This window comes from Somniosus microcephalus, chromosome 3 (genome assembly GCF_052327205.1).
Source record: "Somniosus microcephalus isolate GS21.2 chromosome 3, FLI_Smic_1.0, whole genome shotgun sequence".
Lineage (NCBI taxonomy): Eukaryota > Metazoa > Chordata > Chondrichthyes > Squaliformes > Somniosidae > Somniosus > Somniosus microcephalus.
Window position 1 is genome coordinate 251194064 of NC_140989.1, and position 12174 is coordinate 251206237.

At 44.5% G+C, this 12174-nt stretch overlaps 1 protein-coding gene across 2 annotated transcripts in view; it reads left to right on the top strand.

Annotated features, from left to right (window-relative positions):
* Positions 1 to 579: 579 nt before the first annotated feature.
* LOC147121829 (ral guanine nucleotide dissociation stimulator-like 1) overlaps positions 580 to 12174 on the top strand; it is a 37212-nt gene continuing 25617 nt past the window's right edge. For both annotated transcript variants that reach the window (XM_085982341.1, XM_085982342.1), the window contains exons 1-2: positions 580 to 941; positions 8118 to 8310. In XM_085982341.1, coding sequence (XP_085838467.1) covers positions 922 to 941; positions 8118 to 8310 — 213 coding nt within the window. In that variant the 5' untranslated portion in view covers positions 580 to 921. The remainder of the gene's footprint in view (positions 942 to 8117; positions 8311 to 12174) is intronic.

Sequence of the window (12174 nt, forward strand, 5' to 3'; positions counted from 1 at the left end):
GTAGCAAATGGGCGCGATTAGCAGAAATTGTGGATGGGTTCAGCTTCTAGTGTGTTTTTTTTTTAAACTAGCGGAAAAGATCGCAGAGACTTGATTTGCACAGAACGCAAGTTGCGCTTGAAATTCAGTGATCTGTTGGGCTGGTTTGGCCAATTTTTGGTGAATTACGCTGAAAAACCAGCACAACATAAACTCCTGCTCCCCCTCCTGTGTTTTGTCTTCTCTCTTCACCGCTGGTCAACAGGACCTGCTCTCTCATCTTGGTGTCGTTAGAGCTCGCACATGGAGTGTTCGCCACCTGAGGTGACTGATCCTCCACTTTCATTCCTTGCGAGGTGTCCATTGTCAGCTGTGTGCATTCTCATAGTAACGCAGATGAGGCCACGAGCTCGTTGTGGGTGTGAATCTGCATCTTATTCCATCCCTCTAAGCCCTGGAAGTTCGACTTCCTATACTAGCCAGTTCACTTTCTACGCGCCCAGTACTGTTCATTTTCCAAGTACAGGTTGGACCATTTTATTCCCCCTCAGTGTCCTGCAAAAACAATGGATAATGGCAGCTCTCCTCTGAGAATGTCTGGCACCATGGAGTTATATACTTCTCTCTCTGCTTTTCACACAGCAGAAAAGATTGTGGCTCCAGTAGTAAGAACCATTCTGGTTGTTGCCCCTGTCGATCATTAATCAAAGTAATGAGCGGTGTTCTCTTGCCTGAGAAATAAGTGCCTTTCCGAAGTGAAATAATCATTCATGCAAATTCTCAAATTTTCAAAGTTCTCCAAAATGACAAGAGCATTAAACAAGGACCTCCGTTCACTTGTCTGAAACGTGTGTTTATCTGCCATCCTGCAGCTATAATATATCCTGTGAAATAGAGTCAGCCATCGATACCAGTCCCACATCGCCAAAACCCAGGAAGAGTATGGTCAAGCGCTTCAGTCGGTAAGTATAACATAATAAGCAGAGGAGACATCTCATCTAGTTACTTCAGAGGGCAGCATCCTTCATTATAGGGATCAGTGGACAGACATCATGTACAGCAGCTTCACCATGAATGGAGCCTTTTGATGTGTAGTCCTTAATGCTTTACTGGAGTGTAAAAACTTGATTGATACAGTTCGAGTAATTTAAGATGTGATGTGGTAAATGTAACATAGTTGAGAGGAACAGATGACTTTGGACCCAGAGCTCTCCACCACTAGGATTTTCCTCGCCTCATGTCTGGGTCTGTTCTCGACTAATTGATAGAAATTGATTGCTACAATTAGTCAACAACTCCACTATCATTGTATCCTGTGACTTCCAGGATGGCAGAAGGCGAACTAGATGAACCTTGGTCTTTTTTCGTGTAGCAATTCCTATGAATTGTCCCTCTCCCAGTATCCACTGATTGCAGCTTATGCAACATGGCTAGATTTCATCTTTTCAAATTTGCATTTACAAGAGGGAGAACAAAAAAGGATTAAAATGAAAGGACTTTGCACATAGCTGTGAGCCTACATAATGGAACCTGAAGTGGTTCAAATATTTTAATGAAAATCAAATTTACATTCCACTTTTTTCTGAAGATTTTTCTGGTTTCATGTGGGTCAGCAAACAGCAGAAAAAAATCCTCTATCTTGCTACTTTATCTTTAGTCATTCATTGTTTGAAGCTCCAGTACTGTACTCAGATATGCTCCTATGTACAAGTTAATATAGTAACACTGTGTGTGTGATTTTTTTCCTGAGGCTGAGATACCATTTTTTTTCTGTCCCATGAACAAGGGCTGAACCAGCCAAGGGATTTCCCCATGTAGAGGGTCAGTCGGAGGGAGAGTAGTTACCCATGCTGTGTTAATGTATCTTGCAGAGGCATTGGCTCTAGTGCGGCATGTCTTACTTCGCCATAATAGTATAAAGAAACCAAGGGGGACAAAGACTTTAATCACTGCTTGGTATATCTTCTCTCTCTATGACCATTATGGGTTTTATGTGCATGTATGTTATATGGCTTAATTTTTGTCACTCTCTAACGGCCACAATGAGCGCTCCAGTGTATTTGATTCTGCAATGCGGGATGGCAAACTATCCGCTCTTGCTCCCCTGTGCCATTTAATGCTTAATATGTCAACACCAGGGATTTGAAGTGCTAAATTATCACTGTTTGCATCAAGCCATCTGTGCCAAACAATTGGTTTTTTATTGATGCTTATTTCCATAGATCAAGCTGCAGGGAATGGAAAGTTTGAGTAGCCAGTGGAGCGTTATTCCCACTGTGCTGTGGCTCCTTAAAGCCATTTATTAATTGATGCTCTACTTTATTTCAAGTGACTATTCAAAAGTCACGAGCTATTTTTGGCTGCTGCTGTTCTATAACTAATGACTGGTACTGTACATTCCCCACTACATTTTCCGATGGTTTTGCCCAACAGCGTTAATTGTCCCCGTCACCTAGCACATTCAAAATAGTCTATTGGGGTGGTTAGATTTGCATGTCGAGTCATGAGAAGATTTGTCACCAAGTTGCTGCCAGGTTAAGTTATTGGGGGTTTCAGTGTTTTTCCATTACAAGTGGTACTTTAGCTTCTTTATTATATTTGTGTGTCTCTCTTTTTCCTGCCTCATCTTGCTACAAATAGAACATGATATTTAATACAACGATTGCATGTTTGGTATATAATGGGTAGACTACATTTACTCCTATTAAAATGGTTAATTGCATGGGATAATTAGCTTATGTTAGCCTGGGCACAATGGTCGCAGTCCCACTCTCCAGGACTTGAGCATATAATCTAGGCTGGCAGCTTAGTGCAGTACTGAGGGAGTGCTGTGCCGTCAGAGGTGCCGTCTTTCAGATGAGATGTTAAGCCAAGGGTCCTGTGTGCCCCCTCAGACGGACGTGTAAAATTCCACAGCGCTATTCGGTGAGAACTCACCAACTACTCTTTGGAGTTCTGGCCAACATTAATTGCTCCACCAGTAACACTAAAGCAGAGGGATTGTGTTATTTATTTAATTGCTGTTTGTGGGACCTTGCTTGTGCACAAATTGACTGCCGCGTTTCCTACAGTGCAACAGCCACTACACAGCAAAAATACTGCAATGGCTGTAAAGTGCTTCGGAGCATCCTAAGGTTGTGAACAGTGCTATATAAATGCAAATTATTTTTTTCTTTTTGTCCTATTAACTTTTCATCAATCTGTACGTGAAGTCAGTTCCAATATTTATGCTGACAACTCCAGCTTACTCCTCAATTCCATGACTCCCACTGCTTGTCTGACATCAAGTCACCAGTACTGGGACATGAGAGAGCTGTTCCATTGGGACGGACTTCACTTGGCCAGTGCTGGGACTAGAATCCTTGCGAATCGAATAACTAGGGCTGTAGAGAGGGCTTTAAACTAATTAGTGGGGGGGAGGTTTCAAGAGAGCAAAAAAATAAAAATGTCAGCGGAGAAGGCAATAGAGCAAGGTAGCAGTGGGGGAATTAAAAACCAGAGCATGTCAGGAAGGGACAGAATGTATAAAGATAAAGGTAAAGTAGTAAAGGGGGTAAAAGCAGGAATAAATTGTCACAAAACATATTTAAAAGTTCTTTATCTGAATGCACGCAGCATTCGTAACAAAATAGACGAGTTGACGGTACAAATAACAGAAACATGGCTGCATGGTGACCATGACTGGGAACTAAACATCCAGGGGTATTTGACAATTAGGAAGGACAGACAGGAAGGAAAGTGTGGTGGGGTGGCTATGTTAATAAAGGATGGAATCACTGCAATAGTGAGAAATGATATTGGGTCAAAGGATCAGGATAGTGAAACAGTTTGGGTGGAGATAAGCAATAATAAGGGGAAAAAGTCACTAGTGGGCGTAGTCTATAGGCCTCCTAACAGTTGCAACTCTGTTGGTCGGAGTATAAATCAGGAAATAGTTGGGGCTTGTAATAAGGGAACAGCTATAATCATGGGGGATTTTAACTTTCATATTGACCGGAGAAATCAAATTGGGCAGGGCAGCCTTGAGGAAGAGTTCATAGAGTGCATTAGGGACGGGTTCCTTGAGCAGTATGTTACTGAACCAGCCAGGGGGCAGGCAATCTTGGATCTGGTCCTGTGTAATGAGACAGGATTAATAAACAATGTCCTAGTAAAGGATCCCCTTGGAATGAGTGACCATAACATGGTTGAATTCCAAATTCAGTTGGAGGGTGAGAGAGTTGGATCTCAAACCAGCGTACTAAGCTTAAATAAAGGAGACTATGAAGGTATGAGAGCAGAGTTGACTAAAGTGGACTGGGAAAATAGATTAAGGTGTAAGACGGTACAGGAGCAGTGGTGTACATTCAAGGAGATATTTCACAACTTTCAAGAAAAATATATTCCACTGAGGAAAAAGGGGCGTAAAAGAAAAGACAGCCATCCGTGGCTAAGTAAAGTAATAAAGGATAGTATCCGACTGAAAACAAGGGCATATAAAGTAGCCAAATCTAGTGGGAGGATAGAAGATTGGGAAGCATTTAAAAGCCAGCAAAGAATAACTAAAAGATTAATTAAGAAAGGGAAGATAGATTCTGAAAGTAAACTAGCAAAAAATATAAAAACAGATAGTAAGAGTTTCTACAGTTATATAAAAAGAAAAAGGGTGGCTAAAGTGAATGTTGGTCCCTTAGAGGATGAGACTGGGAAATTAGTGGTGGGGAACATGGAGATGGCAAAAACGCTGAACAAATATTTTATCAGTCTTTACAGTAGAGGACACTCAAAATATCCCAACACTGGACAAATAGGGGGCTATGGGGGGGGAGGAGCTAAACACGATTAAAATCACTAATGAGGTGGTACTCGGTAAGATAATGGGACTAAAGGCGGATAAATCCCCTGGACCTGATGGCTTACATCCTAGGGTCTTGAGAGAAGTAGCGGTAGGGACTGTGGATGCATTAGTGGTAATTTTCCAAAACTCCCTGGATTCAAGAAAGGTCCCAGCAGATTGGAAAACTGCTAATGTAACTCCCTTATTTAAAAAGGGAAGTAGACAAAAGGCTGGAAACTATAGACCAGTTAGCCTAACATCTGTGGTTGGTAAAATGTTGGAGTCCATTATTAAGGAAGCAGTAACAGGACATTTGGATAAGCATAATTTAATCGGACAGAGTCAGCATGGTTTTATGAAGGGGAAGTCATGTTTGACAAATTTGCTCGAATTCTTTGAGGACGTAACAAACGGGGTGGATAAAGGGGAACCAGTGGATGTGGTGTATTTGGACTTCCAAAAGGCATTTGACAAGGTGCCACACAAAAGATTACTGCACAAGATAAAAAATCATGGGATTGGGGGTAAATTTACTGGCATGGGTGGAAGATTGGCTATCTAACAGAAAACAGAGAGTTGGGATAAATGGTTCATTCTCGGATTGGCAATCGGTGACTAGTGGTGTTCCGCAGGGGTCAGTGCTGGGACCCCAACTCTTTACAATCTATATTAACGATTTGGAGGAAGGGACCGAGTGCAACGTATCCAAGTTTGCTGACGATACAAAGATGGGAGGGAAAGCAGTGAGCGAGGAGGACATAAAAAACCTGCAAAAGGACATAGACAGGCTAAGTGAGTGGGCAGAAATTTGGCAGATGGAATATAATGTTGGAAAGTGTGAGGTTATGCACTTTGGCAGAAAAAAATCAAAGAGCAAGTTATTATTTAAATGGGAAGAAACTGCAAAGTGCTACAGTACAAAGGGATCGGGGGTCCTGGTGCATGAAACACAGAAGGTTAGTATGCAGGTACAGCAGGTGATCAGGAAGGCCAATGGAATCTTGGCTTTTATTGCAAGGGGGATGGAGTATAAAAGCAGGGAAGTCTTGCTTCAGTTATACAGGGTACTGGTGAGGCCACACCTGGAATACTGCGTACAGTTTTGGTTTCCATATTTAAGAAAAGATATACTTGCTCTCAAGGCAGTTCAGAGAAGGTTCACTCAGTTGATTCTGGAGATGAGGGGGTTGACTTATGAGGAAAGGTTGAGTAGGTTGGGCCTCTACTCATTGGAATTCAGAAGAATGAGAGATGATCTTATCGAAACATACAAGATTGTGAGGGGGCTTGATCGGGTGGATGCGGTGAGGATGTTTCCACTGATGGGTGAGACTAGAAGTAGGGGGCATAATCTTAGAATAAGGGGCTGCCCTTTCAAAACTGAGATGAGGAGAAACTTCTTCACTCACAGGGTAGTAAATCTATGGAATTTGCTACCTCAGAGAGCTGTGGAAGCTGCGACATTAAATAAATTTAAAACGGAGATAGACAGTTTCCGAGCTGATAAGGGAATTAGGGGTTACGGGGAGCGGGCAGGGAAGTGGACGTGAGTCTAGGTTCGGATCAGCCATGATCCTATTGAATAGCGGAGCAGGCCCGAGGGGCCGTATGGCCTACTCCTGCTCCTACTTCTTATGTTCTTATGTCCTATCTTTAACTCTACTAAAGATTAAATTCAGAGTTCACTAACTTTATCCTTTTATTAAAGTCTCACTCATTGTGTGCAGTTTCCTGTCCAGTAGCAGTGGTGTTAGTATTTTTTTTTTGCTTTTGCTTTGTTGCCCTTAATAAAAATTCATCTTTTAGGAAAATTGTGTGCACATCCAGGTGAGCTGGAAGGCAATGTTGGGAAGTTTCCCACTCTGAGCACCCAAGCCTAGTTTTTCCTGTTTATAATAAATGGGTTAATGGCTGGGTTAGAATAACACTTGCTCGAAAGTCTAGGCTCAAATGTCATTTGAATATACAAAACCAAAAGCCTGATGGAGTTTGTCCATCCGTCAGTGCTCTCTTTATCCATTAGACAGTGTAACCTCCTCCCCTGTTGCTAGTAATGTGAACTTGAGGTATTGGTGTCACTGTCAAGTGCTCACAGGTCAGGTATAACATACCCAAGCTCATAGTATCTCACTCCAACAGTGTACATCAACTCTAATTTTTACAAAAATTCCCAACTGCACCAGATTTTGCATTTTTCACAACTGCTAACCTTCTGACCACTTGGAGTGAGGTTGTTGATTTTTTTTGTGCTAATCTGTGATGTGGCCTTACATGCAGTAACACTTGGGTTACGGCTATAGTTAAATTTGTACATTTCATGTAGGAATCGTGCAGCTGACAGAAGAGACCCTTCTGGCTGGATGAAGCCAAGTCTGACACATGACTGAACACCTAATGCACCACCAGTTATAATGCAGTGGCATCTGGATATATTGTACTTTGATACATTGATATACTGAGAGAGGTCCAAGATTCCCCATAGTCCATGTCCCTGGCATTTAATTACTTTGTGTTTTATTTAACTATATCAGAACAAACGCTTGATATATCCTTGGCCTATGTTCTGTCCAGTTCTATGCTCTTGGACAGAATCAGCATCGGTCTCCTGCCCCCTCATACAGTGTATTACCTGTATTTGTGAATGAAGCACATCAATTCTGTGGTACTTTCCTAGACTGCTTCTAATGCTGCTCTTCTGGTTCTTATTTAGTGCAAGGTGAAAACAAAATCAGCCTTATTTATACACTGGGTTCCTCCATTCAAATTCAGCGCCATTTCTACACTGCTAGATTTACGCAGGGTTCCTGTCTGAATTGGGCTGGCCCAATGGGATAGGGAAATCTTCTTGGTGCTGCTTTATCATTGGTGGGTTGGTGCTTTAATCCACTAGTGAGGGAGCAGTGCAGAGACCATACACTTCCTGCACCATCGGATTCGCCAAGTTCAAGTCGACAACCCCACTAGGTTTCAATCAGGAGCAGAAATCGAAGTCTCTGTACATTGAGACTCTACTGCCTTAACACAGACGGCTCTATACAAAAGTATTGCCACATTCAAAAATGCTGTTAACATAAAAATATAAAATAATTAGCGCCTCTAAAGAACCTTTTTTCAAATGCAATTCTTTGATACAGATATAAATAGGTCAATAAGTTGCATGTGCTTCAAATATATATTTCAAAAATTATTCATATATAGGACCACTGTTGAGGTATCCAACTACCAAGTTCAACCTGAATCAGCAATAAACTTTATGTGGAACGTAGCTACTTCTAATCGTCTTTCAATGTTTTTGCTGACAAATCCCTTTTCCCTCGTGCAGGCTATTTCTAGGGCCAGAAGTCATCACGAACAACACTCCAACAAAGAGTTGTGACCAGCCCAAATCCCCTCCGAGCGGGAGTTCCGGCGAGAGCATGGACTCGGTCAGCGTTTCATCGTCCGATTCCAACAACTCTGAAATCAAAGAGGCCTGCGCAGCGCCCACAGACACTCCAGAGGAACCGTCGAAGAAGGTGACTTAGAGGGGATTCACTGTGTAAAGCGTATTGACCTGGGAGGTTCGGGATCAACTCGTTCTATCCAGATACATTCTTCTTCTGTATTGTTGCAGTCAAAAGGATACGAGGCGTTTACAAAGGCTGTAGGCCACCATCAGATTCTAGAAAAAATACCATTAGTTCCACAGAGTGAAAACTGACTGTTTATGAAATACAAGCTTAGTTTATTTTTGTGTAGCTATTTTGTACAATTTTAATACGTAGGCAAAATGTACAAAGGAAGCTTTGTATGTTAAACATTTGATTATCACACGAATAACCAAGGTCCTTAATCTTAAGTTTAATGTTTTTAAAATCTTCTTTAAGGACTGCATGAAGTGCAAGCTGACTTCACATGGTTCACAGTAAATTTAACACACGGGCTGTGACTGTAGCAGATAAAAGTGCTTAGTCCACAAAAACCGTGCTTTGGGTCAAAATCTAGCAAACTGCTCTGCAAATCGCAACAAAGTAAAGCACCTCCCTGTACAGACACCAGGTTCCCTCTTGACTGCATGCTTTGTTGTTTTCTACTTGACCTTTAGTTGCTCAACACGTACTCTGCAGAAGGACGTCGTTTCCTGGGAGGTTATCGGTGACCTGATATCATCGGTTTTAGTAGAAAGTGCTTATGACCCGCTCCCTGGAAACTTCAGCAGTTTATTCTCAACAGTTCAGTTAGCCATTACTAAATTTTTTCTTGTGTTTAGGGCATTTTTCTGTTTTAAAATCCCCACCCTATTTATGGATTCTCCTGTTTTTTTGGTCCTTACTTTTCCCCTCTTCTGTGCCTTTACTGTCTCTTCATTGCTGAAGAACATAAGAGATAGGAGCTGGAGTAGGCCCTTCGAGCCTGCTCCGCCATTCAATGAGATCATGGCTGATCTTCTACCTCAACTCCACCTTCCTGCACTATCCCCATATTCCTTGGTTCCCTTAACATCCAAAATCTATCGATTTCTGCCTTGAATATACTCAATGACTGACTGAGCCTCCACAGCCCACTGGGATAGAGAATTCTAAAGGTTCACAACCTTCTGAGTGAAGAAATTTCTTCTCATCTCAGTCCTAAATGGCCGACCCCTTTATTCTGAGAATGACCCCTGGTTCTAAACTCCCCAGCCAGGGGAAACATCCTCCCTGCATCTACCCTGTCAAGCCCTGTAAGAATTTTATGTTTTCTGCTAAGAGCTGCATTAGTGACCTGGGGTGATTTTAGTTCCTAATTTCCTTATTTCTCTCTCTCTCTCTCTCCTTCTCTTCCTTCCTTCCTCCCTCTCCTCCACCCCCCAGTCTCTCTCTCTCTCTCTCTCTCTCTCTCTCTCCCCTCCCCCCCCGCTCGCTCTCCCCCTCCCCCGCCCGCTCGCTCTCTCCCCCGCCCGCTCGCTCTCCCCCTCCCCCCCCGCTCTCCTCCCCCTCCCCCCTCGCTCTCCCCCTCCCCCCTCGCTCTCCCCCTCCCCCCGCTCTCCTCTCCTCCCCCACTCCTCCCCTCCCCCCCCGCTCTCCTCCCCCTCCCCCCCGCTCTCCTCCCCCTCCCCCCCGCTCTCCTCCCCCTTCCCCCCCGCTCTCCTCCCCCTTCCCCCCCGCTCTCCTCCCCCTCCCCCCCCGCTCTCCTCCCCCTCCCCCCCCGCTCTCCTCCCCCTCCCCCCCCCCACTCTCCTACCCCTCCCTCCCCCCACTCTCCTACCCCTCCCTCCCCCGCTCTCCTCCCCTCCCCCCCCCGCTCTCCTCCCCCTCCCCCCCCCCGCTCTCCTCCCCCTCCGCCCCCCCCGCTCTCCTCCCCCTCCCCCCCGCTTTTTTATTATTTGCTCTCTAGGAACCTCCCCCCCCCCGCCCCCCCCCACTAGTTAATTTAAAGCCCTCTCTACAGCCCTAGTTATATGATCCGCCAGGACTCTAGTCCCAGCACTGGCCAAGTGAAGCCCGTCCCAACGGAACAGCTCCCTCCTGCCCCAGTACTGGTGCCAGTGTCCCAGGAAGCAAAACCCATTTCTCCCACACCAGTCTTTGACCCACGCATTTAACTCTCTCTAATTTTATTTGTCCTAGCCAAATTCGCTCGTGGCTCAGGTAATAATCCAGAGATTAGTACCCTTGTGGTTCTGCTTTTTAATTTGGCCCCTAGCTGCTCAAACTCCCTCAGCAGAACCTCCTTCCTTGTCCTATCTATGTCGTTGGTACCAACATGGACCACGACAACTGGATCCTCCCCCTCCAGGTTTCTCTCCAGTCCAGAGGAGATGTCCTTAACCCTGGCACCGGGCAGGCAACACAGCCTTCGGGACTCTCGCTCTCGGCTGCAAAGAACTCTATCTATCCCCCTAACGATACTATCCCCTACCACTACAACATTTCTTTTAACTCCCCCCACTTGAATGGACCCCCGCTCCACTGTGCTGTGGCCAGGTTGCTCATCCTCCCCGCAGTCCCTGTTCCCATCCTCACAGGGAGTAAGAGCCTCGAACCTGTTGGACAAGTGCAAGGGCTGCGGCTCCTCCAACACTACCTCCTGGATCCCCGTACCTGCCTCACTTCTAATCACACCATCCTGACCCTGGCTACGGACTACATCTGAATTAATTAATCTAATTGGTGTGACTACCTTGTGATACACAGAGTCCAGGTAACTCTCCCCCCTCCCTGATGTGTCTCAGTGTTTGAAGCTCGGACTCCAGCTCTTCAACACGGAGCCGGAATTCCTCGAGCAGCCAACACTTACTGCAAATGCGATCACCGTGAGCATCAATGGTGTCCACCAGCTCCCACATATTGCAGCAGCAACACATCACCTGATCTCCCATTCTATGTAATTAATTAAATTTATTAATATTATTCTTAAAAACCCTCTGCCCTGATTCTAGATGGTGAATATCACACCTTAGAAACTATAAACCAAAGAGATTTAAGCTTCAAAAGGGAGAAATACTTACCAACCAATCACTTACCCGCTTTCTGGTGACGTCACACTTGGATTACTTTTTACCCCTCTCCTTCCCTCCGAGTTCCCAGACTGGAGACTGGTAGGCCTTACCTGGTCTCTGGGACTTTTATAGCCCCGCTGCTGCCGCTGAGTTCCCGCCGACGCACATCCTTGTAAATCTCCTCTGTACCCTCTCTAGGGCAATCACATCTTTCCTGTAATGTGGTGACCAGAACTGGACGCAGTACTCTAGCTGAGGCCTAATTAGTGTTTTATATAGTTGAAGCATAACCCCCCTGCTCTTGTATTCTATGCCACAGCTAATAAAGGCAAGCATTCCATATGCCTTCTTAACCACCTTATCTAATTGGTCTGCTACCTTCAGGGATCTGTGGACATGCACTCCAAGGTCCCTTTGTTCCTCTACACTACTCAGTGTCCTACCATTTAATGTGTATTCCCTTTCCTTGTTGGTCCTCCCCAAATGCATTACCTCACACTTCTCCGGATTGAATTCCATTTGTCATTGTTCTGCCCACCTGACCAATTTATTACTTTCTTCCTGCAGTCTACAACTTACTTCTTCAGTATCAACCAGACAGCCGATTTTAGTATCATCTGCAAACTTCTTAATCATAACCCCTATATTCAAGTCAAGATCGTTGATATGTACCACAAAAAGCAAGGGACCTAGTACTGATGCCCTGCGGCACTCCACTGGAAACTGCCTTCTAGTCACAAAAATTTATTTTCATAGCAGAGATCATTTGATCTATATGAACACCTTGGATGTTATCACCAATTTCAACCAAATATTTCTTGGTTCCACCAACCTCTACTATGGTTCCTACATCCCACATGTGTGAACTCGACTTTTCATGGGGACCGAGAACACGAACATACTCGTTTTGTTTGAAACT